A 24,807-nucleotide genomic window follows, 5' to 3' on the forward strand; every position below is an offset into this window, starting at 1 on the left:
CGATTTTCCCAATTTTTTTTAAACTGAAATTGAAGACAAATTATGACAAAGTTTCCTTTTATTATTTCTTTTAAAAAATGATGTATTAGTGATTATCATTTATTTATCTAAATAATGAATGCCCTTTTATTTCTGAGGTAGATACAAACTATGCAAAACAAATTTGAATTAAGCCCAATTTGGCAACCAGGCGTATAGCGTCAGTGACGTCAGCCAGGTGAACTGTGCCAGCGCCCTCTGCTGTTTAAAGTGAATTTATTATACATGTCAAATCGATTTGAATCGTGGAATTTTTTTTGTCTTGTGGTGCTTCGTTACATCCCTACTAGTCAAGTACTTTGATTTACATCAGTGACTAGTTCACACTACACGATTTTTGCCCTGACTTTCGCTCGCTGACACTTCGCCGCTAGATGTGGAAGCTCGGAAGCAACTCTGTGTTTGCTCGGGGATCAAAACTCGGATTTCGATTGCTACGTGTGAACTGTTCAACGACTCGGGAAAAACATCTAGCATGTTAAATATCTGGACCAAGCCAATGACCGTGTGAGGAGAAACCCGGGGTGGAGGTGTAAAAACAGTGGGACAGGGACATAATATAGTTTCTATCAGAATAAATCGGCACACACAAGCTTTACAGTATCTGTGACCTTATCATCCACGCCAAACCATCATCCATTGTAACGGTGCATTGCAAAAATATTTATTAACCTCCAACTCCCTACAGAACAGACGATCCCTGCTGGTCACATAACCCAATCGATTCAGATTCGTTTATTTTTCCTACTTGCTTTTACGCTGCACATCAGCACACAAACAACTTTGATCACTCGATTATTGTTGAGGTGCATTTTTGGATGTGGTGTCATTAAACTCCTCGTCACTTCTCGTGTGTGATTTCATGACAAAACGTAGTTTGTGAGACCAGACAGACTCATCCTGGTGATAGATGGTGAAGTGTGAAACCCCTTATCATCGATCAGTAGTGTAGTGTGTAACCCACAATGACTTAATAGACCGATTACAAGAGATCCAGTCGTGTAGTGTGAACTGTACAGACCTGATGACTTGGAAAGTCGTGTAGTGTGAACTTGGCATTAGCTAACATCAGAACATGGAACGATTAAGTTCCTCAAAGAGGGCCTAATAAGTCTAGAGAAGACCTCACTAACACACACAGTAATATTTATGTTTCTCATCTACAGATGCAGCAGCAGGAACTGGCCCAGATAAGGCAGAGGGACGCTAACCTGACAGCTCTCGCCGCCATCGGTCCCAGGAAAAAGCGCAAGGTGGACTCGCCCGGATCTGCTATGTCGGGCTCAGAGGTCAGAAAATCCTGCTTTTATTTTTTAATACGCTGTGTTTATACAGAGTCGAGTCACATTATTATGACCACTTCTTACGTTCGACGGTGGCAGTGCGTAGCTCAGAAAGGAAGTCGCGTTTCGTGAGCTGGCTTGGTGGGTATACACTGATCAGCCATAACATTAAAACCACCTCCTTGTTTCTACACTTACTGTTCATGTTATCAGCTCCACTTACCATATAGAAGCACTTTGTGGTTCTACAATTACTGACTGTAGTTCATCTGTTTCTCTGCATGCTTTGTTAGCCCCCTTTCATGCTGTTCTTCAATGGTCAGGACCCCCACAGGACCACCACAGAGCAGGTATTATTTAGGTGGTGGATCATTCTCAGCACTGCAGTGACACTGACATGGTGGTGGTTTGTTAGTGTGTGTTGTGCTGGAGTTTTTAAATACCATGTCCACTCACTGTCCACTCTATTAGACACTCCTACCTAGTCGGTCCACCTTGTAGATGTAAAGTCAGAGACGATCGCTCATCTATTGCTGCTGTTTGAGTTGGTCATCTTCTAGACCTTCATCAGTGGTCACAGGACGCTGCCCACGGGGAGCTGTTGGCTGAATGTTTTTGGTTGGTGGACTATTCTCAGTTCAGCAGTGACAGTGAGGTGTTTAAAAACTCCAGCAGCGCTGCTGTGTCTGATCCACTCATACCAGCACAACACACACTAACACACCACCACCATGTCAGTGTCAAGTCAACTTTATTTATATAGCGCTTTTTACAATAGACATTGTCTCAAAGCAACTTTACAAAATGGGCCAACAGATACAAAAACCCCTGTTGAGCAAGCCGAGGGCGACTGTGGCAAGGAAAAACTCCCTGAAAATTACAGGAAGAAACCTTGAGAGGAACCAGACTCAGCAGGGCCCGTCCTTCTTGGGTGGTCTGGAGGATACTTTAAATAAATACACGATTTACACAGAGCATACGAACACAGAATTAAATGATCTAAAAGTCATAACTGGTAATAAATAGATAAATAAACAATTAAATAATAATAGAGTTGTTATCCGCTCTAGTCTTCAATAAAGTCTGTAGTGATTTCTTGTCGTTGCAATTACTCCAGACCCGTCACATCTGACAGGAGCAGCATCGTTGTCCCGGCAGTCTCGACTTTAATCCTTAACCTCGGCGGGTAAACAGGTTTCCATCAGAATGCCCTCGGGGTAAAACAACAGAGAATGTAGTTAATAATGTACAATGCTAGTTGACAAACAGTTTTACAGAGAGTTTTAGACTCCGGCAGCCCTAATTATTATATAATTATATTTACAGCATAACTAAAAGGGAGAGCGAGCAGGTAACAAGGTCATGAAGGCTTTCATAGGACATCAGCGCCCACCTCTCCTACCCAAACCAGAGTGATCGGACAAGAGAGGCAGAACGACAGCGACCCAACATCCCTGATCACCACAAGTTTCTATGACCAAGAACCCCCAAGCCCTGCGCCTTTGTCTATACTAATCAAAAGCCTGAGAAAATAAATATGTTTTCAGTCTAGACTTAAACATTGAGACTGTGTCCGAATCCCGAATAGAGGCAGGAAGATTATTCCAGAGTTGTGGAGCTTTGTAAGAAAACGCTCTTCCACCAGCCGTGATCTTTTTAATTCTAGGAACTATAAGTAACCCTGCATCTTGTGAACGAAGTGGACGCGCTGGGCTGTAGTGATTAATAAGTTCACTCAGATACTGTGGAGTGTCACTGCAGTGCTGAGAATCATCCACCACCTAAATAATACCTGCTCTGTGGGGGTCCTGACCATTAAAGAACAGCATGAAAGGGGGCTAACAAAGTATGTAGAGAAACAGATGGACTACAGTCAGTAATTGTAGAACTACAAAGTGGGTAAAATTGTCTTCCCTGGGGATCTTCCAGCAAGACGATGCGACACGTCACACGGCTAGAAATGTCCCACATTGGTTGGAAGAGCATGACCAAGACTTCCAGGTACTACCCTGGCCCCCTAAGGGTCACAATTGTAATTTGCTTCGGATAAAAACATCTACACACACACACACACACACACACACACACACTACAATGTACAAATCCCACATGATATTCTGACTCCAGCCCTTAAATAATCTAAATTTCTCATTTTAATAACTGCTTTATTGGTCCATGTGGGGAACGTCATGCACTACAGAGTGTGTGTGTGTGTGTGAACATATCTGGTGTGTCTAAATGAAAAGCATAAATAACTAGACAAACACATGACCTCAGTTCATGGGTTGCCATGTTGAGTTCCATCACTCACTTTTATTGTGTGTAGCTACACACACATGCTCAATAGTAGAAGGTGGATTTCTCTACAGCATCGTTCACCATAATCACAGCCGTGTAGAACCGACCCTTCAATCCTCACACGCTCGTTCGTGGACGTGAGAGAGACGGATTGACAGACGGACGGTGGCTGGACGGTCTGTAGGAGGCCTGCGTGATTTTCACTTTATTTTCGCTCGGGTTGTGGCGTGGGCTGTGTGTGTTTGTGCGTCCGCGTGCCCCGCAGCGCTCTTCGCATTTCCTCCGGTGCAAGCCAACCTGACTTTCCAATAGGGGTCGCGGAGGGGGCACGTTACCCGGGGCCCTTCACCGACTCGCTTTTTCAGAGAGGGCTCGACAGAGCGTTCATTTGTGCAGAAACACAGCAATCAAATCAACGTTACACACTCCTGTTTTCTCTCTGTATCAGCTCAGTTCATATCCATCCAGGTCTGCAGTGGTTGCCTCCGTGCCACCCTCCCATCAGTCCTGTTACTACATCGTCTTGAGTCATGGACATGAATCCTGGCGTCTACATTTATATTTAAATTTTCTACTTACATTACTGTAACAGTATATTGTCTAAGCAATTGAAGGTTAAGGGCCTTGCTCAAGGGCCCAACAGTGGCAACCTGGCAGTGGTGGAGCTTGAACCAGAGACCTTTTGATTACTAGTCCAGTACCTTAAGCGCTAGGCTACAACTACAACAATCTACAGTCCTTTAGATGTTCTTCTGGGATGTTTTGGGTCTTTTTGAATGGAGTCCTTTAAGATTTTTTAACATGCCAGTCACTCCTGTGTAGATTCACCACACTGTTATAAGCTTTGTTTGAAGATTACAGCTCCCACTGTGGTTTAGTGGAGACCTAGTGCATAAGAAAAGACTTATAAGTGATTTTATTGCATCCTTTTGTTGACTGTATGATTTGCAACTATATTGGCTTACTTATGTAAACACACTATATGGCCAAAAGTATTTGGACACCCGACCATGAGCTTGTTGGACATCCAATAAAAAAAAAATTAAAAAAAAACACGTGGTATTTAAACAGCGACCTATATGTGATCACTCTTCTGAGAAGGCTTCTCACAAGACTTTAAAGTATGTCTGTGGGAATTTGTGCCCATTTTGCTCAAGATCTGGGCACTGATGTTGGTCAAGAAAGCCTTAGTTCATGTTCCGGTTCATTCCAAAGCTGCTGAGTGGGGGTGAGGTCAGAGCTTTTCTTTGTGTCTTTAAAGAACTTGCTTTGTTCACAGGGGCACAGTCATGCTGGGAAAGGAAAGGGCCATCCCTAAACTGTTAAAAGTATATAACTTTGTTTATATAATTGATTTATTGCACATTAGGAATCGTTGTGGCAAAAAAAAAAAAAAAATAGAAGGGGTGTCCAAATACTTTTGTCCATTGTCTGGACAATAACAAAGGGGGGCAAATACTTTCTCACATGACTGTATATGTGTTAATACTGTGGATGTATGGACGAGCGTTTTAAGCTCCATTTAATCCGAGCCGGAGGGGTTTTACACTCCCCGGCTATGACCCGAAATTAGGAGCAGGATAATGATACTGGAGATCCGGTGTGTGTGTGTGTGTGTGTGTGTGTGTGTGTGTGTGTTAGCGGGGTAGCTTGGGGTGTTTTGCTGCCCTCCTCCATTCTGTGTGTGTGTGTGTGTGTGTGTGTGTGTGTGTGTGTGTGTGTGTGTGTGTGTGTGTGTGTGTGTGTGTGTGTGTGTTGCCCAGAGGCCGTTAAATGATCGCCTGAGTGTGTGTGTGTGTCTTCATCAACATTCATCTAAGATCAGGAACAAAGAGGCCTTGCAGCGCTGTGAGGTCTGGATTAGACTGGTGAGAGAGAGACGGAGGTAGAGAGAGTTTGGCCCCGCAGTGGCCCCTATGTTGCGTCAGAGAACAGGATAAGGGCCACATCATTCTGGAGGACCGGGAGGAGAGGAGCTGGGCTGAGTCCAGCATATGTACCAACTACTCTCTGGCTGTAGGAATAAGGACAGTCGTAGCCTAGTGGTTAAGGTACTAGACTAGTAATGGAAAGGTCGCTGGTTCAAGCCCCACAAGCCAGGTTGTCACTGTTGGGCCCTTGAGCAAGGCCCTTAACCCTCAATTGCTTGTACAGTATATTGTCACAGAGCTGCAAAATGATGTGGTGTTAAGCGGGTGCTAAGAGGGATAGCATGCATGCTTACTGGTGCTTAGTCATAACTGGGGGCTGAAGTGACCTGTGTGTGTTGGAACACAGCAGAAAAGTGTGATGTGGTCAGGGTGATTTGGAACACAGCCAGTCAGCACAATACTCACTGCATTTACATACAGCCTAATAACTCATCAATTTTGGGACTCTAGGGTGGCACAGCAATAAAATTCCGCTAGCTCACTACCTCTGAGATGCCGGGTTCGAATCCACGTCTAGATCCGGTCATGAATACGCCCTTATGGGGGGGGTCCTTTTGGGTCATTCGTATCCAGGATTGGTTATTGAGCGCTCGTGAGGTGCAGCAGTAAATTAGGATCTGGGAATCCAGGGTTCGAACCTCAGTGGTGCTATCGACTAGTCGGGCATCTGCACGACATTAGGACACGATTGGCTAATGTCTGAGGGATATGATGGCCAAAAACAGCCTAGCCACTGAAAGACGCACTTGTCAGTGCACTCTGTGTTGATCCCAAGCCCAGACTCATACAAACTATGCCAAACAATGCTTATTGTTTTAAAAAAAAAAACTAATGAAATTTTAAAACAAACAAATCCAACATTATATAAATAAATAAATAATACATAAATAATACAAATAAAGAAAGTATCCTCACATAAATATATTTGGCTGGAAAATTCCGAACCTGGCAACCCAGTAGTGACGTCAACCAGGTGAGTTAAATAGCGCTAGCGCCCTCTGCTGTTTAAAGTGAACATCGATTCATCTTAAATGAATAGCCGATTCGAATCGTGGCACATGTGCACCGATTTCTAACTGTCTTGTGGTGCATCGTTACATCCCTAGTTTTATTACTAAAGACTCTGTGGCCCCGTGTTTGTATATTTTTACTCCATCCGGCCCCCAACAAGAAAAGTTTGAACACTTGCTCTCTCTTGCTTCTCACATCCAACCATCATATAAAGGTTATAAAACTGTTCAGTCTGAACCTCCAGCCGTACTGACGCGAGTCTCTTTATGTTTACGCAGCACCTGAGCAGACGAGCGTGTGGGTGAAGTGTTTGGTTAAAGTGTTTTTCCAGGCAAAAGTCCCAAAAATACAGAAGAAAATCGGCAACAGGATTTTTTTGGCATTTGAAAGCGATCAGGCAGCAGAGAATTCAAAGCGAGCGTGTGTCATTCAAGTGGTTGGTTAATTACAGTGGTCAGAAATTTACTCTTGCAGGCATTTGGAACACGACCGGTGCTGACAGGAATGAGGAGTTTTAAATCGGTGCCATAAGAAGGAAAGTGATTTTATTATTTTGTTTTTCTGGATGAAATGATCAAAAATAACTGAAGCTGGAACTCGAGTGGAAATGTGTTTTTTTTTATAAAGGATTAAAGGTGTGATAGGAGAGTGGTTAAGGTACTGGACTAGTAATCAGAAACACAATGCCAATGTTGGGCCCCTAAGCAAGGCCCTATACCCTAAATTACCCTAATTGTATTCAGTCATAATTGTAAGTGTAAAATTAGCTAGCACCAGAGCAGAGATTCTGAGCTCCCGGGTCGGCTGGGCGCCTCTAGCAGGCATAACAGTCTGCTGGGTGGGAAAAACCGGACTAAAGGGTTTGTGTAAGGACCTTGGTTGCCCAGGGTGCCTGTACAGGAAGTGCAGGAGCACAGAGATTAAGGTGTGGCTCTCCGTACGCGAAGTCGACCTTAACCTCACCCCCTGTTGGCCACCCCCTGGCTCCGCAACTGACTGTGGATGCTCGTTCACTCACAGCTGTTGAACTCATTTTGCCACTAATATCCACCGTGTTGTAGCGGAGTGGAATCAGAGCGGTAACGCTGAGCACCGGCTTCGTGCCTGTGGCGTACGTCATCACGCACTGACGTAATATATATCGATCGAATTTGTTTAAAAATCATATCACCGTTATTGAAACATTTTCTATCGCGATATATATCGATATTCAATTACTGTCCAGCACTAGGTAAAAGTGTGTTTCTCAACAACCACTCAACCAAAGAGTGTATCAATGAAATGGTTTGAAGAAAACCTTTATTTCCAGGCGTTTGAAACACAGCCAGCCTAAAGTAAATGTACCTCAGGAAAATGAGCAACCCAGAACAAAAAAAAATAGTTTATTTCCTCCGTCCATTTATTTTTGCAGTGTAGAATCAGAGAAAGGAAAACGGTATGCCGAAGGAGTGGGAGGGGAAAGTAGGAGGAAAAGCGATGCCCTTTGCTGCAGCTAAATGAACAGGAATCACATGGAAAACAATCTAAACGAGGAACGGAGGGACGGAGCCATTAAAATGAGCTCCGGGGTATGGACGCCACCCAATACCGCTAAAGCTTCTTTCGCCATAGAAGTGGAGGCAGCCTTCGGGGCAAAGCGGGCTCCGTTCTATAGGTACAATTAAAATCAACCTCCCTGCCAAAAAAAATGAAGCGAAAGTGGGAGGGAGGCGAGTGCGGAACATCAAAGACGGATTGAAACGTGTAGCGAGTAATAAGAGCGGTCCGGTCGCCCTGCGGTGCTCCGCGCTTCCCCGTTAATGAGAAATTTTGACCTCTGGTTTGTAAGTTAAACTTGGTAATCTTGGTTAATGAAGTAAATCAATCCCAACTCGCAGTGTGCACTTTCTCGCTACGTCTATTCCCTCCTCCTCCTCCTCCTTTCTCCTCCTCCTCGGCGTCTCCCCCAACATCCCCGAGAGTAAAAGACCTGCAGACTCGGACAGACAGAAAAGCCGCGGGGTGGAAACACACGTAGCGTTTTTCCACCAAAAGAACCCTGGTTCTTAAACCAGTTCTTTTTGGGTCTCCTCAAACCTTGGTGTTTTGTAGAGAACCGACCTGCGTTTCCACCAGTTTTTGGGAACCAAGCCTGCATCATCAACTTGGGCGTTACACAACAAAAGTAAAGAGTAACATGATGGTGGAGCGTGTAGATTAACTGTGGGGATTTGTGCTGTTGTTACAGATGTTCATTTTTATGCAAAAAGCATCGATCAGTTATCGGTGATAAGAAGACGTGACGTGTTTGTCGCAGTTGTTGTTTTCTTTAGTTCATCGCCGTGAGAAGCGTTTTGTGCTTCATTTACATTTTCAGCATTTAGCAGACGCTTTTATCCAAGCAATTGAGGGTTAAGGGCCTTGCTCAGGGACCCAACAGTGGCAACTTGGTGGTGGTGGGTCTTGAACCGGCAACCTTCTGTTTACTAGTCCAGTACCTTAACCACTGAGCTATCACTGGCCCTTCACTCACCGCGACTCTCGGCACAAATAACCGATTTGCTCAGCGCTCGACTTGAGCAATAAAACATCATTAAAGTTCCATGACACGAACAAACATCTGTGTGAAATAACCATCAAACCCAGTCTAAAAGCTCCACATGTATCTGTGTTCAACTGTTAAATTTTCTTCATGTGTGCTGGTTCTGCAGCTCCAGGTTCTGAATCCACAAAAAGCTTCAACTAAATAAAGCGTAACGTGGCTGAATGTACTAAAAGTACCACACAGGAACACTCAATTACTCTCCGTTATTACTGGTTATAAGTGCTCTGTACTGGTTATAAGTGCTTTGTACTGGTTATAAGAGCTCTGTACTGGTTATAAGCGCTCTGTACTGATTATAAGCGCTCTATACTGGTTATAAGCGCTCTGTACTGGTTATTAGAACTCTGTAGAACTCTGTACTGGTTATAAGTGCTCTGTACTGGTTATAAGTGCTCTGTACTGGTTATAAGTGCTCTGTACTGGTTATAAGTGCTCTGTACTGGTTATAAGCGCTCTGTACTGGTTATAAGTGCTCTGTACTGGTTATAAGTGCGTTATAAGTTCTCTGTACTGGTTATAAGAGCTCTGTACTGGTTATAAGTGCGTTATAAGTTCTCTGTACTGGTTATAAGAGCTCTGTACTGGTTATAAGAGCTCTGTACTGGTTATAAGCACTCTGTACTGGTTATAAGTTCTCTGTACTGGTTATAAGAGCTCTGTACTGGTTATAAGTGCTCTGTACTGGTTATAAGCGCTCTGTACTGGTTATAAGCGCTCTGTACTGGTTATAAGAGCTCTGTACTGGTTATAAGTGCAATGTACTGGTTATAAGCGCTCTGTACTGGTTATAAGTGCAATGTACTGGTTATAAGCGCTCTGTACTGGTTATAAGTGCACTGTACTGGTTATAAGAGCTCTCTACTGGTTATAAGTGCTCTGTACTGGTTATAAGTGCTCTGTACTGGTTATAAGTGCTCTGTACTGGTTATAAGAGCTCTCTACTGGTTATAAGTGCTCTGTACTGGTTATAAGCGCTCTGTACTGGTTATAAGTGCTCTGTACTGGTTATAAGAGCTCTGTACTGGTTATAAGTGCAATGTACTGGTTATAAGCGCTCTGTACTGGTTATAAGTGTACTGTACTGGTTATAAGTGCAATGTACTGGTTATAAGCGCTCTGTACTGGTTATAAGAGCTCTGTACTGGTTATAAGTGCTCTGTACTGGTTATAAGCGCTCTGTACTGCCCAAATTCATTGCTCAGTGTTTTAGTACAACAAGCCACGTTACGCTTTATTTTCCAAGTTAAGCGTTGTTCTGTCTGTCTGGATCACGTTTACCGTTATATCACACAGTTCATCTCTTTGAAAATATCAGCGAATATCAGCAGCAAACTGGATCAAAATGTAATCAGGTGACTTTAAAAGATGAAAGTGAAGCAAACACGGTTTAGCAGCTTCTCATGTGAAAGCACCCAAACCTCTACACTGTGACACGCCCACAGATGACGTCACAGTTTGTGCTGAAGAACCGAGGTGCTGCTGACCTCCACTCCTGACCGAGGAGGGTCGTAACTGACACGCCTCCCTGATACGTGTGGTAGCTGACCTCTTCTTTTCACCTCCATAAGGCGAGTTCATATGGAGATCTGTATCACGCACTGATCCCCATTATCCCCCGTCTCTGTGCAGCACCATTGATCAGCCAGCAGAGGTCGTACTTGCAGCAGTTATGAGAAGTCCCTAAAACCTCCCTCCCTCAGCCGAGGAAATTGTTGGTCATTAGCAGAGCTCATGCATAGCCAATCCGCTGCCGGGGACCCCGACGGCGTCCAAGGAGGGTGTATAGCGGTACTTTGAAACTTAATGTCAGTTGGTTCTGGCAGTGGTGTTGAGTTTAATAGGTTTAAACTATTGACAAGTTTAACATACCGACGGCTGAGCTTTCATCTAAGTTTAACTGCTTTATTAGCACTCATGTGACACATCGTCAGATGTAATACTGGGTTTTAAAATCACAATAAAGGAGGCGCCCGGGATAATCCACTAGCACAGGTTCAAATGTCGGCTCTGCTACCAGTTGACTGGGCGCCATCTAGCAGACATAATTGACTAAAGCCTACAGCAGACAAAATTGGCTTCCAGTCTGCTGGGTAGAAAAGACCCAAGAATGTTTGGGAAACCTGTTAATGTGTTCCATGGTCCTGTGGAAGTGCATATATTTTAGTGTAATGTAAAACAAAGGGGTCATTTTTGACAGTTATACACTGAAAATATAATATAAAAACACTGAAATACAATTAAAAATCTATAAAAAAATACAATAAAAGCTCCACTTTTGAGTTTAAGGGGTACAAATTTCTCGACGAAGGGCGTTGAGTTTCAAACATTTTGAGTTTAGGGGACGTTGAGTTACATGGTACCGCTGTATATTCGCCGGACACACACTCTCTCCATTGTGTGCGCAGTCCCACCGATCCTTTCTTATTCTCCCGTACTTTGGTGGATTTGAACATAAGGTCAGCTTCGCTCCTCCTCTTTCTGTACAAGCGCCCTGGGCAACCGAGGTCCTCACACAGCGTTAATAACCCCGCCTTTTAGTCCGGTCTTTTCCACCCAGTAGACTGGAAGCCAATTTTGTCTGCTGCAGGCATTAGTCAATTATGTCTGCTGGATGGCTCCCAGTCAACTGGTAGCAGAGCCGAGATTTGAACCCCGGGTGCTCAGAATCTCTGTGCTTCTGTACTAGCGTATTATCCCGGGCTCCTCCTTGATTGTCATTGCAGTTACACTCAGGTGAAAGATCGGCCGTCAGCCGATCATGCTGATCGAAATCGACCACCAGAAATGCTGATTGGTCCATCTGTACTTACAGATGAGCTTTACTTAATACTAGAGATGCATGAGTACCACCGCGCTCATTAACTTGTACTCGTACTCGCAAACGAGGCTCCGATACTAAACATCCGATACCGTGAGCCTAGTGCACGTTGCTGCGTTATGCCTGGTTCACACTACACGATTTTTGCCCTGATTTTCGCTCGCCGACTGGTCGGCGCTAGATTTGCCGGCTCGGGAGCAACTCGGCGCTCGGCGACCGGATCGAGTTTTCTAGCATGTCAGATATCTGATCCAATAGGTATTGGTATCGGCAAGTTCAAAAATACATGTACTTGTACTTGTACTCGGTTGGGAAAAAATGGTATTGATGCATCCCTACTTAATACTTTAGTGCTAAACACTTAAACCTCATTTAGGACAGAGTGGACAAGGTTGAGTACTTTTGGTATTTGTTTGGTCAATTCAGATTTGGGCAAATTAATCATACGCACACTCTCAAGCACTTCCTCTCTCTCTCTCTCTCTGACTCTCTCTCTGACTCTCTCTGACTCTCTCTCGCCCCGGGGCGATGGTGTGGTGGAAGGTTCTGGAAGCCGGAACGTCACATGGGAAATGGGCTCTTAGTGTTTTTAGTTTCCCCCTCGCTCATGTAGAGCACTTGGCCCGAGGCTCAGCCCGAACAATAGCTCTGTGTGTGTGTGTGTGTGTGTGTGTGTGTGTGTGTGTGTGTGTGTGTGTGTGTGTGTGTGTGTGTGTGTGTGTGTGTGTGTGTGTGTGTAGCCTGGAGGGCGGCCATTTTATGGAGGTGTATGTGCGCCACTTTAATGAAGCCTAGCAGCAGCGCCATTACACCATTCTGTAACACACTCGAAAGAAAGAATAAAAGAAAGAAAGACGATTTGTTGCGTCGTGCATCGCTACCGTGCGCGAGATTCTGATTTCATGCTAAATATATGTACATAATCGTACGTTTGTACAATGCTAATATTTTAGCGGGAGGGTTTACATTAGGCACCGTGCACATTTCCATACTCATCCAGCCTGAGCAACTTTGCCCCAAAATCATGGTTAAATATACAGTTTTGACAACAAAGTCGAGCCCGCGGCATCTGGAAGATACCAATCTTAAAGAAATTAATTACCTCCCTTGTTAATCCTGATATAATTAAGTTTGTGAAGGAAGAAATCCGCTGCGGTTTTCTTTGCCGTGGACTCGCTGGAGTCAGACTGTTACAGCTTGGACTGCTGCTCTGATACTCTGTCTTTAATACGGCTGACAGCTACAGGGCTCAAACCCTCTTAACTGAGTCTGACTGACAGAAAACCTACAACATGCAATGGGACTGACCATCAGTGACTATGCCACATCGACTGATGCCAGATTGACCAAGCCTCCTTTATTGGGACTAAATGATAAACAAAGCCTCATTCACTGGGACTGATGGGTACAGACCCTATGGATGATGAACCTCCGATCTTGTGTTTGGGTCTTACTGGCTTATTCATGGTTCATCTTATTTTATCCATCAATCTTGTTGCTGCCCGTCCTCTTCCTCTTTCAAAGTCAATTCTTCCAACTGTAACTGTCTTTTCCATTGAATTGGTTTTTCTCATCGTGCGTCTAAAATAAAAGCACTTTAGTTTGCTTATCTGGGCTTTGAGTGAGAGGTTAGATTTCATTTGGTTGACGTCCAAGATCTTCTCAAAGGTCTAAGCCAGCGCCAACGTTCAAAGGCATGGATGTTCTTCCTGTCCTGCTATTTAATGTCCAGCGTTCACATCCATAAAGACCCACAGAGAAGACCATCGTCTGAAGTCCAGTCAAGTCAACTTTATTTATATAGCGCTTTTTACAGTAGACATTGTCTCAAAGCAACTTTATAGAATCCAGGACTGACGGACCAAAAACCCCTGTAGAGCAGCCGAGGGCGACAGTGACGAGGAAAAACTCCTTTAAAATTACAGGAAGAAACCTTGAGAGGAACCAGACTCAGCGGGGACCCCCGTTCTTCTTGGGTGGCCTGGAGAATAATGTGAATAAATAGGATTTACACAAATCATACAAACACAAATTAAAATGAACTAAAAGTTACAACTAGCAAAAATAATTAATTGGAGTTATTATTCAGTCCAGTCTGTGATAAAGTCTGTAGTGAGTTCTTGACATTCTTGGTGCAAACACGCCAGGTACCTGTCACATCTGGCAGGAGCAGCATCGTTGGCACGGCAGTCTCGACTTCATTCCTTAACCTCGGGCGGGTAAACAGGTTTCCATCAGAACCACCTCGGCGTAAAACAACCGAAAATGTAGTTACAATGTGAAATGTGAATTGAGTAAGACGTCAGTTTTTCTGAACAGTTCTGATTTTTGTTTTGAGAGACACATCTTTACATCTGAAGATCTTTTCCAGTTCCTCCATTGTTGTGTACCAGTCTGTGTTGGATTTCCTGTTGGATTTCCTGCTGGATTTAATTTCCTGCTGTTAATTGATCCAAGTAGGGAAAGCTGTCCATCACATGAACATCTTCTCCATCACTGCTAATGTTGTTGGTCTTCCTGTTGTCTTTGATGACTTTTGTTTTCATATTGGATATCAAATTTCCTCTGTTCTTTAAACTTTCCTGATACACTTTAATAGACATGTGATGTGATGTGATGGATGCTGATGAGCCAAAACATTAGGGCCACCCCCTGGAAAAAAAAAACAATGCTTATTTTATAACCACTGTGTGAGTCAAGTACAGGGATGTTATAAGTTGCGCTGATTAAGGTTCCTCAGAGTTCACGTGCTGAATGCAGCAGATGTGATCAGCACGAAGACCTAAGTGGCTTTGGTAAGAGCCAAATTTGTTATGGTCAGACAACTGGGTTGATGTATTGACAAAACATCAGGGGGTGAAGACGATATAACAGTGGGACGAGTCACAAACCGTTGTCAGGGTGGAACAGACTCGCCGATGCCAGAGAACCTGAGGATGGTAGATCATTTTAATCCTGGTTAAGAATGAATGTTTCACAACACACAGTGCATCGAACCCTTGTGTGTATGGAGCTGTGTAGTTCCAGGTTAGTCCAAGTGCCGATGCTAACTAACAAGTGATGGGCATCTTCTTCCCCTTAAAGCTTCTTTGAGCGTCCAAAAAGGTGGAAATCAGGTGGAGATAAATCCGACTATAAGCATCTCTCAGTCTCGTAGACATGAACGTTTACTACTCCTCCCTCACCGCTTATAACCAAAATATAAAAGTTACAGGTGGAACAGTCGAGGTCCTTTCTGTGTGGAGTTTGCCTGTTCTCCCCGTGTCTGTGTGGGTTTCCTCCGTGTGCTCCGGTTTCCTCCCACAGTGCAAAGACGTGCAAGTGAGGTTAACTGGAGATACATTACATACATTGTCCATTAAAAACTGAACTGATGAATCTTGTTTAATGAGTAACTACCTGTCCAGTCATGAATGAAACCAAAGTGTAAAACATGACGTTAAAATCCTAATAATAATAATAATATTTTTTGAACAGCTTATTCTAGCTTATAAATCTTTAAAATCACAAGACTGCATCACATGAATCCTGTAATGTGAATGTAAACCTTCAGCTGGAGCCGTGTTGACAGTGATTGTATTAGATCAGGGTCGTTCCTCTCTCGGTGTGTACAGAGCTGCAGATCTGATGATGTGATTGTTTACACGGTTCAGTAAAATCGCTTCAGTGTAAACAGACTCGAAATTAAATCTGACTTTGTCTTTATGTTGGTTATGTTTCTCTGTGTGTGTGTTATTGGGTTTGAGCAACAGCGTATTGTGACATTACTGCAGCGCTGCTGGATTTCATGTTACTATTTATTAAAGTTTGCCTCCTTTTTTTGGATTTTATTGTTTCTGTCGGCTCCGTTCTGCCGCCTGAAAGGTTGTCGCTCGGGGCGGAAAATCAAGTGAAAACGCTGCAAATGATATTTCATTAGGAGCCGGCGGAACGGAAGCGAATTGGATACGGCGGAACGTATAGCGGAGGCAGAATAAACACGGCCACAGAACTGCAAACGTAAACGTTACGGGCCTGCCGCACCGCGCTGTGATTTAATTCTACACCACTGAGAGGGAAATGAAGCCCTGGCCGAGGGGAACTCGATGCCTGAAGTGTGATTTACATCTTTTTTTCTTTTCAACACAGAGAGAAAAGTGGAAGTCGGAGCCGCAGAGCACATTATAGAGTTTTAGTGTTTTTAAACCTGCGCGTATCACAAAATCCATCATTTCAATAATTTTGTTCTGTTCTTTTTCATGAATAATACAGAACAAACGTCTTTATTCCTAAAGAATGAAATGTACACGGTGTTCCTCTTTATTCCTATTCTAATTAATCAAGCGAACTTACTGCTCCACAGAGTTCACTTCTCCAGTTTTATACTGATCATTAAAGTTGTTGCATTGATCGTTTTAAGAGGCAGACATAAAAATATTTACTCTTAGTATATACACCGATCAGCCATAACATTAAAACCACCTCCTTGTTTCTACACTCACTGTCCATTTTATCAGCTCCACTTACCATATAGAAGCACTTTGTAGTTCTACAATTACTGACTGTAGTCCATCTGTTTCTCTACATGCTTTGTTAGCCCCCTTTCATGCTGTTCTTCAATGGTCAGGACCCCCACAGGACCACCACAGAGCAGGTATTATTTAGATGGTGGATCATTCTCAGCACTGCAGTGACACTGACATGGTGGTGGTGTGTTAGTGTGTGTTGTGCTGGTATGAGTAGATCAGACACAGCAGCGCTGCTGGAGTTTTTAAACACCTTACTGTCACTGCTGGACTGAGAATAGTCCACCAACCAAAAATATCCAGCCAACAGTGTCCTGTGACCACTGATGAAGGTCTAGAAGATGACCGACTCAAACAGCAGCAATAGATGAGCGATCGTCTCTGACTTTACATCTACAAGGTGGACCAACTAGGTAGGAGCGTCTAATAGAGTGGACAGTGAGTGGACACTATTTAAAAACTCCAGCAGCGGTGCTGTGTCTGATCCACTCATACCAGCACAACACACACTAACACACCACCACCATGTCAGTGTCACTGCAGTGCTGAGAATGATCCACCACCTAAATAATACCTGCTCTGTGGTGGTCCTGTGGGGGTCCTGACCATTAAAGAACAGCATTAAAGGGGGTAACAAAGCATGTAGAGAAACAGATGGACTACAGTCAGTAATTGTAGAACTACAAAGTGCTTCTATATGGTAAGTGGAGCTGATAAAATGGACAGTGAGTATAGAAACAAGGAGGTGGTTTTAATGTTATGGCTGATCAGTGTAGATCATATTTTAACGTGCCACTCCTGTTTTATTTGTGTGAAGGAAAAAAAAACCAGCGAGGCTAAAATTAGCTGAAATAAAAGGCTGAGAGTGAATAAACAGACGGACCCATTAGCACGGATGGGTTATTGGCTTATTCGCCTCTTCCGAAGGGCTGCCCATTAAAAGTGGTAATGTTCGCCCGCAGCCGTGGCTCCAGGACCTGAAGGAGACCGGAGGAAGCATGTTTCACTAGCATCAGCCGCCTGAGTTAAATAGAGCAACGTTCCCTAAAAAAGACGGAAGTACGTCTCGGCCCAAAAAGCGCATTGATCTGGGAAATGTCCCTCGGCGATTATAAAATATTAAAGTAAGTCACACTTTTCGGCTCGGCTTAATTTCTCTCGCTCTCGCCAACACACACACACACACACACACACACACACACACACACACACACACACACACACACACACACACACACACACACACAGAGTTCTGTTTTATTTTATATTTTACGTTTGATCGATATTAAAAACGGTAGAAACTTTTAATTGGAGGAAGATGCTGTGCTGCAGATTTGAGTTTGTAATGTACGTTTTAAATGCATTTTTCCTCCCTATTTAGTCATATCCAATTATCCGATCACATCGCTTCCTCTACAGATGAAACAGAGCTGTAACTCCGTAACTCTCCTTGAGGGCAGATGTAGCCTAAGGTACTGGACTAGTAATCGAAAGGTCGCTGGTTAAAGCACCACCACTGCCAGGTTGTCACTGTTGGGCCCTTGAGCAAGGCCCTTAACACTCAATTGCTTAGATAATATACTCTTACAGTACTGCAAGTCACTTTGAATAAAAGCGTCTGCTAAATGCTGAAACTGCAACTAACACGCGCCCCTCTACCGCTTCTTTTCACCTGAATCAGACGGTTCATACAGAGATCTGTATTGTGCACGGAGAATCGAGCACGATCTCCGTTATCCCTCGTCTCTGTGTAGACGCCATCGATCTGCCAGCAGAGGTCGTAACTGCAGCCCTCTCTCACCCGGACGAGCCAATCACTGTCTGTAAAGGTGTCTGGCCGTTTGGTAGGAGAGCTGAGATTCAGTAGCGCTAGACTTTGGCCCCTCAGGACAGGAACTATGGGAAATTGTATACTAGGGGCTTCACAGTCACCAAATTTTAACCCAGTTATAAACTACATGAGATCTTATACTGAACCCCCCCAAAAATAAAAACCATTATATTTTATAGGTTTTTACTTTGAGCCTAAATGTAGCCTAGCCTAGGCAGTTGTAGCCTAGTGGTTAAGGTACTGGACTAGGAATCGAAAGGTTGCTGGTTCAAGCACCACCACTGCCAGGTTGTCACTGTTGGGCCCTTGAGCAAGGCCCTTAAACCTCAATTGCTTAGACTGTATACTGTCACTACTATACTGTAAGTCGCTGTGGATAAGAGCGTCTGCTAAATGCTGAAAATGTAACTAACACATGCCCCTCTACCACTTCTTTTCACCTGAATCAGACAGGTTCAAACAGAGATCTCTATTGTGCACGTATATATTATATATATGTTTGTAGTATGTAATGTAAAGTCTGCAGGAAAACAAGTGAAGGAAAAAGGTGGGGGAGATCTTTGAGATATTTACATTTGAGGGTAAATGTTCGTCATCCCATAAATCCATGAGTTTAGTGAGAATGAACTCCAGCACCCTGCTTAGAGACCCGACCTGAATCTCATTGATTACATTGGGTATAAAATGGAACACTGACTGTGAGCCAGGCCTTGTGTCCGGCTCTATGATAACGGTCGTGGTTTTGGAACGGGACGTCCAGACAAGCTCATGGTCAAAGTGTCTACATATTTTTGGCTGTGTGGTGTAATCTGAGATCTGATAATCGTGCCGGTAATATATTGAGCGTTGAATGTTGAGCCTGGATAAACACGAGCGATGCCGGCGGTCAGCAGGAGCATCACGGCGGTTTGGAGGATCGTTTACAGTAACGTAAAGCAGCTCTTATCACTGTTAGTCACTGTGTTACCCCGGTCCCGTCCCTCTCGCCCCTTTTCCCCCCCTCTGTGTCCTCGGAGACTCTCCAGTGCTCCGGAGCTAATTACCCGAATAATTAAATTTAACTCCGATCTCAATAAATATCTGCAGCCGGCTGTGTGACGGCTTACACAGCTGGTTAGAGCGCGGCCCGTGTTTGTCGTTCGGTTAATTAAGATTTAGATTCCGTCTCAGGCTGCCCGGTGAGGAGGTTGACGCACTCCGAACACTGTAGAACCGAATCGAACGTCTTTATCGGTCACACACACACACACACATACGTGTACGGTACAGTGAAATTCTGTTCCCAAGCATGCCTGGGCGAGAAACTGTCCCATATTGCGCAACATGCCAAACACAGATTACAATAAAACATTTAATGCTGGAATGTATCATCTATAACCATGAAAGACAACAGATCTTATCAGCAAAATCCATAAAGGAATTATTTACCAAGACAAAAGTAACAACACTCCTAAAATTCCCGTCATTAACAAAACTGAAGCAACACAAATAAATGAACATACACAGACAACAGACATAACTTCCCCAAGTCAAATGAAATGAGTAAATAAAAGACAGATCACAACCTTTCCTGCCATGAACATGGTACAAAGGGCAGACATGGCGTTAAAAACTAAACACCAAAACACCACCATGCTTGGGCGCTGGGGTCAGCCATCATATGGCGCCTCTGAAGCCGAGAGAGATAAGGGCCTTGCTCATGGGCCCAGTGCTGAGGGATACGCATATGCATATGCTGTATTTTAGGGCTTTGTTGTAAAAGAGCCAGCGATTGCAGTCCAGACCTGCCATAACATTAAAACCACCTCCTTGTTTCTACACTCACTGTCCATTTTATCAGCTCCACTTACCATATAGAAGCACTTTGTAGTTCTACAATTACTGACTGTAGTCCATCTGTTTCTCTACATGCTGTTTTAGCCTACTTTTACCCTGTTCTCCAATGGTCAGGACCACCACAGAGCAGGTATTATTTAGGTGGTGGATCATTCTCAGCACTGCAGTGACACTGACATGGTGGTGGTGTGTTAGTGTGTGTTGTGCTGGTATGAGTGGATCAGACACAGTTTTTAAATACCGTGTCCACTCACTGTCCACTCTATTACCTAGTTGGTCCACCTTGTAGATGTAAAGTCAGAGACGATCGCTGATCTATTGCTGCTGTTTGAGTCGGTCACCTTCTAGACCTTCATCAGTGGTCACAGGACGCTGCCCACGGGGCGCTGTTGGCTGGATATTTTTGGTTGGTGGACTATTCTCTGTCCAGCAGTGACAGTGAGGTGTTTAAAAACTCCAGCAGCACTGCTGTGTCTGATCCACTCATACCAGTACAACACACACTAACACACCACCACCATGTCAGTGTCACTGCATTGCTGAGAATCATCCACCACCTAAATAACAGCATGAAAGGGGTCTAACAAAGCATGCAGAGAAACAGATGGACTACAGTCAGTAATTGTAGAACTACAAAGTGCTTCTATATGGTAAGTGGAGCTGATAAAATGGACAGTGAGTGTAGAAACAAGGAGGTGGTTTTAATGTTATGCCTTTATAACGTTATAATAAGAGTTTTATTTCATCACTGCGGTTTTATTCTGGCTGGTCCAGTGCAGAACGTCACCATTATAAAGTCTAATAATGCATCACAGCCGCCGACACTAATCACGAGCGACTCTGCCTCTCTACAAATCCAAATCCGGCTGTGTTACAAATCAAGCTGAGTTTCTGTGTCTGTCAGGTCGGGGCGTGATGGATCAGAGCATGTATTTTTTAAGTGTGTATGAATTATGTATCCGCGCGGGCGCTAATGAAGCGGCTGAACGATGGCGCTCTCAGATCTGCTGCTGAACCCAGAATCTGTTCCCGTCTCCGCCCGGAGTGGGACTCGTTACAGACCAGGACCGTCGCCTGTGAGGCCCCGGCGCGTGGGCGCGTGTTTACTCGCCACATCAACACACAGACACATGCTCCCAACATGTGGGCTGGGATAAACAGATGTCACACACACACACACACACACACACACGGGGTCTGGACGGAGGGGGTTGAGTTTACGTCGTGTGTGAAACCGTCCGACCTGAACACAGCGTTTACGCTCCGACCAGTGGGTCAGCGGCATTTTAAAACGTCCTTTTATTTAGTGACAGCCTCCTAATTCCACTTATCATGATTAAAGCGGTAAACGTCTCTGTGCCCATATAAACAGAGATCGTTCAGTCTTTTATCAAGCTAGAGAATAAACACTGTCCAAACCGTCATATTATCATCACAGGAAATTGGTCCGAATGTTCATGTTCATTTTAATGAACCGGTTTATCCTGGTCAGGGTTGCTGTGGGCCTGGTTTCACCAGGAAACACTGAGTGGAAGGCATGAACATCCTGGATAGGGTGTTTAGGACAATCCACCACAGGGTTTCAGTCCCCCAAACATAGCCAAGCATGTCTGTGTAGACCCAGTTAGCCAATAGCACCGCTGATATAATATATATACATACACACACATACAGACACATTGATCAGGCATAACATTATGACTACCTCCTTGTTTCTACACTCACTGTCCATTTTATCAGCTCCACTTACCATGTAGAAGCACTTTGTAGTTCTACAATTACTGACTGTAGTCCATCTGTTTCTCTACATACCTTTTTAGCCTCCTTTAATGCTGTTCTTCAATGGTCAGGACCCCCACAGGACCACCACAGAGCAGGTATTATTTGGGTGGTGGATCATTCTCAGCACTGCAGTGACACTGACATGGTGGTGGTGTGTTAGTGTGTGTTGTGCTGGTATGAGTGGATCAGACACAGCAGCGCTGCTGCAGTTTTTAAACACCTCACTGTCACTGCTGGACTGAGAATAGTCCACCATTCAAAAATATCCAGCCAACAGCGCCCCGTGGGCAGCGTCCTGTGACCACTGATGAAGGTCTAGAAGATGACCGACTCAAACAGCAGCAATAGATGAGCGATTGTCTCTGACTTTACATCTACAAGGTGGAGCAACTAGGTAGGAGTGTCTAATAGAGTGGACAGTGAGTGGACAGTGAGTGGACACGGTATTTAAAAACTCCAGCAGCACTGCTGTATCTGATCCACTCATACCAGCACAACACACACTAACACACCACCACCATGTCAGTGTCACTGCAGTGCTGAGAATGATCCACCACCCAAATAATACCTACTCTGTAGGGGTCCTGTGGGGGTCCTGACCGTTTAAGAACAGGGTAAAAGCAGGCTAAAAAAGCATGTAGCGAGACAGATGGACTACAGTCAGTAATTGTAAAACTACAAAGTGCTTCTATATGGTAAGTGGAGCTTTAATGTGTAGTTTTAATGTTATGGCTGATCGTTGTGTGTATATATATATTTATTTATATATATATTCCAGTACCTTAACCGCTAGGCCACAACTGTCCCACCACATCATACACCAGCTATATACGTATATATATATATACAGTGTATCACAAAAGTGAGTACACCCCTCACATTTCTGCAGATATTTAAGTATATCTTTTCATGGGACAACACTGACAAAATGACACTTTGACACAATGAAAAGTAGTCTGTGTGCAGCTTATATAACAGTGTAAATTTATTCTTCCCTCAAAATAACTCAATATACAGCCATTAATGTCTAAACCACCGGCAACAAAAGTGAGTACACCCCTTAGTGAAAGTTCCTGAAGTGTCAATATTTTGTGTGGCCACCATTATTTCCCAGAACTGCCTTAACTCTCCTGGGCATGGAGTTTACCAGAGCTTCACAGGTTGCCACTGGAATGCTTTTCCACTCCTCCATGACGACATCACGGAGCTGGCGGATATTCGAGACTTTGCACTCCTCCACCTTCCGCTTGAGGATGCCCCAAAGATGTTCTATTGGGTTTAGGTCTGGAGACATGCTTGGCCAGTCCATCACCTTTACCCTCAGCCTCTTCAATAAAGCAGTGGTCGTCTTAGAGGTGTGTTTGGGGTCATTATCATGCTGGAACACTGCCCTGCGACCCAGTTTCCGGAGGGAGGGGATCATGCTCTGCTTCAGTATTTCACAGTACATATTGGAGTTCATGTGTCCCTCAATGAAATGTAACTCCCCAACACCTGCTGCACTCATGCAGCCCCAGACCATGGCATTCCCACCACCATGCTTGACTGTAGGCATGACACACTTATCTTTGTACTCCTCACCTGATTGCCACCACACATGCTTGAGACCATCTGAACCAAACAAATTAATCTTGGTCTCATCAGACCATAGGACATGGTTCCAGTAATCCATGTCCTTTGTTGACATGTCTTCAGCAAACTGTTTGTGGGCTTTCTTGTGTAGAGACTTCAGAAGAGGCTTCCTTCTGGGGTGACGGCCATGCAGACCAATCTGATGTAGTGTGCGGCGTATGGTCTGAGCACTGACAGGCTGACCCCCCACCTTTTCAATCTCTGCAGCAATGCTGACAGCACTCCTGCGCCTATCTTTCAAAGACAGCAGTTGGATGTGACGCTGAGCACGTGCACTCAGCTTCTTTGGACGACCAACGTGAGGTCTGTTCTGAGTGGACCCTGCTCTTTTAAAACGCTGGATGATCTTGGCCACTGTGCTGCAGCTCAGTTTCAGGGTGTTGGCAATCTTCTTGTAGCCTTGGCCATCTTCATGTAGCGCAACAATTCGTCTTTTAAGATCCTCAGAGAGTTCTTTGCCATGAGGTGCCATGTTGGAACTTTCAGTGACCAGTATAAGAGAGTGTGAGAGCTGTACTACTAAATTGAACACACCTGCTCCCTATGCACACCTGAGACCTAGTAACACTAACAAATCACGTGACATTTTGGAGGGAAAATGACAAGCAGTGCTCAATTTGGACATTTAGGGGTGTAGTCTCTTAGGGGTGTACTCACTTTTGTTGCCGGTGGTTTAGACATTAATGGCTGTATATTGGGTTATTTTGAGGGAAGAATAAATTTACACTGTTATATAAGCTGCACACAGACTACTTTTCATTGTGTCAAAGTGTCATTTTGTCAGTGTTGTCCCATGAAAAGATATACTTAAATATCTGCAGAAATGTGAGGGGTGTACTCACTTTTGTGATACACTGTATATATGTATATATACAGTGTATCACAAAAGTGAGTACACCCCTCACATTTCTGCAGATATTTAAGTATATCTTTTCATGGGACAACACTGACAAAATGACACTTTGACACAATGAAAAGTAGTCTGTGTGCAGCTTATATAACAGTGTAAATTTATTCTTCCCTCAAAATAACTCAATATACAGCCATTAATGTCTAAACCACCGGCAACAAAAGTGAGTACACCCCTTAGTGAAAGTTCCTAAAGTGTCAATATTTTGTGTGGCCACCATTATTTCCCAGAACTGCCTTAACTCTCCTGGGCATGGAGTTTACCAGAGCTTCACAGGTTGCCACTGGAATGCTTTTCCACTTCTCCATGACGACATCATGGAGCTGGCGGATATTCGAGACTTTGCG

General features: G+C 44.1%; 1 protein-coding gene across 1 annotated transcript in view; it reads left to right on the forward strand.

Moving 5' to 3' along the window:
- Positions 1-24,807, forward strand: part of LOC134323385 (transcription initiation factor TFIID subunit 4-like) — a 108,384-nt gene that overhangs the window by 64,729 nt on the left and 18,848 nt on the right. Inside the window, exon 14 of the mRNA XM_063004906.1 lies at positions 1,206-1,328. Coding sequence (XP_062860976.1) covers positions 1,206-1,328 — 123 coding nt within the window. The remainder of the gene's footprint in view (positions 1-1,205; positions 1,329-24,807) is intronic.

Source organism: Trichomycterus rosablanca, chromosome 11 (assembly GCF_030014385.1).
Source record: "Trichomycterus rosablanca isolate fTriRos1 chromosome 11, fTriRos1.hap1, whole genome shotgun sequence".
In the NCBI taxonomy this organism is placed as follows: domain Eukaryota; kingdom Metazoa; phylum Chordata; class Actinopteri; order Siluriformes; family Trichomycteridae; genus Trichomycterus; species Trichomycterus rosablanca.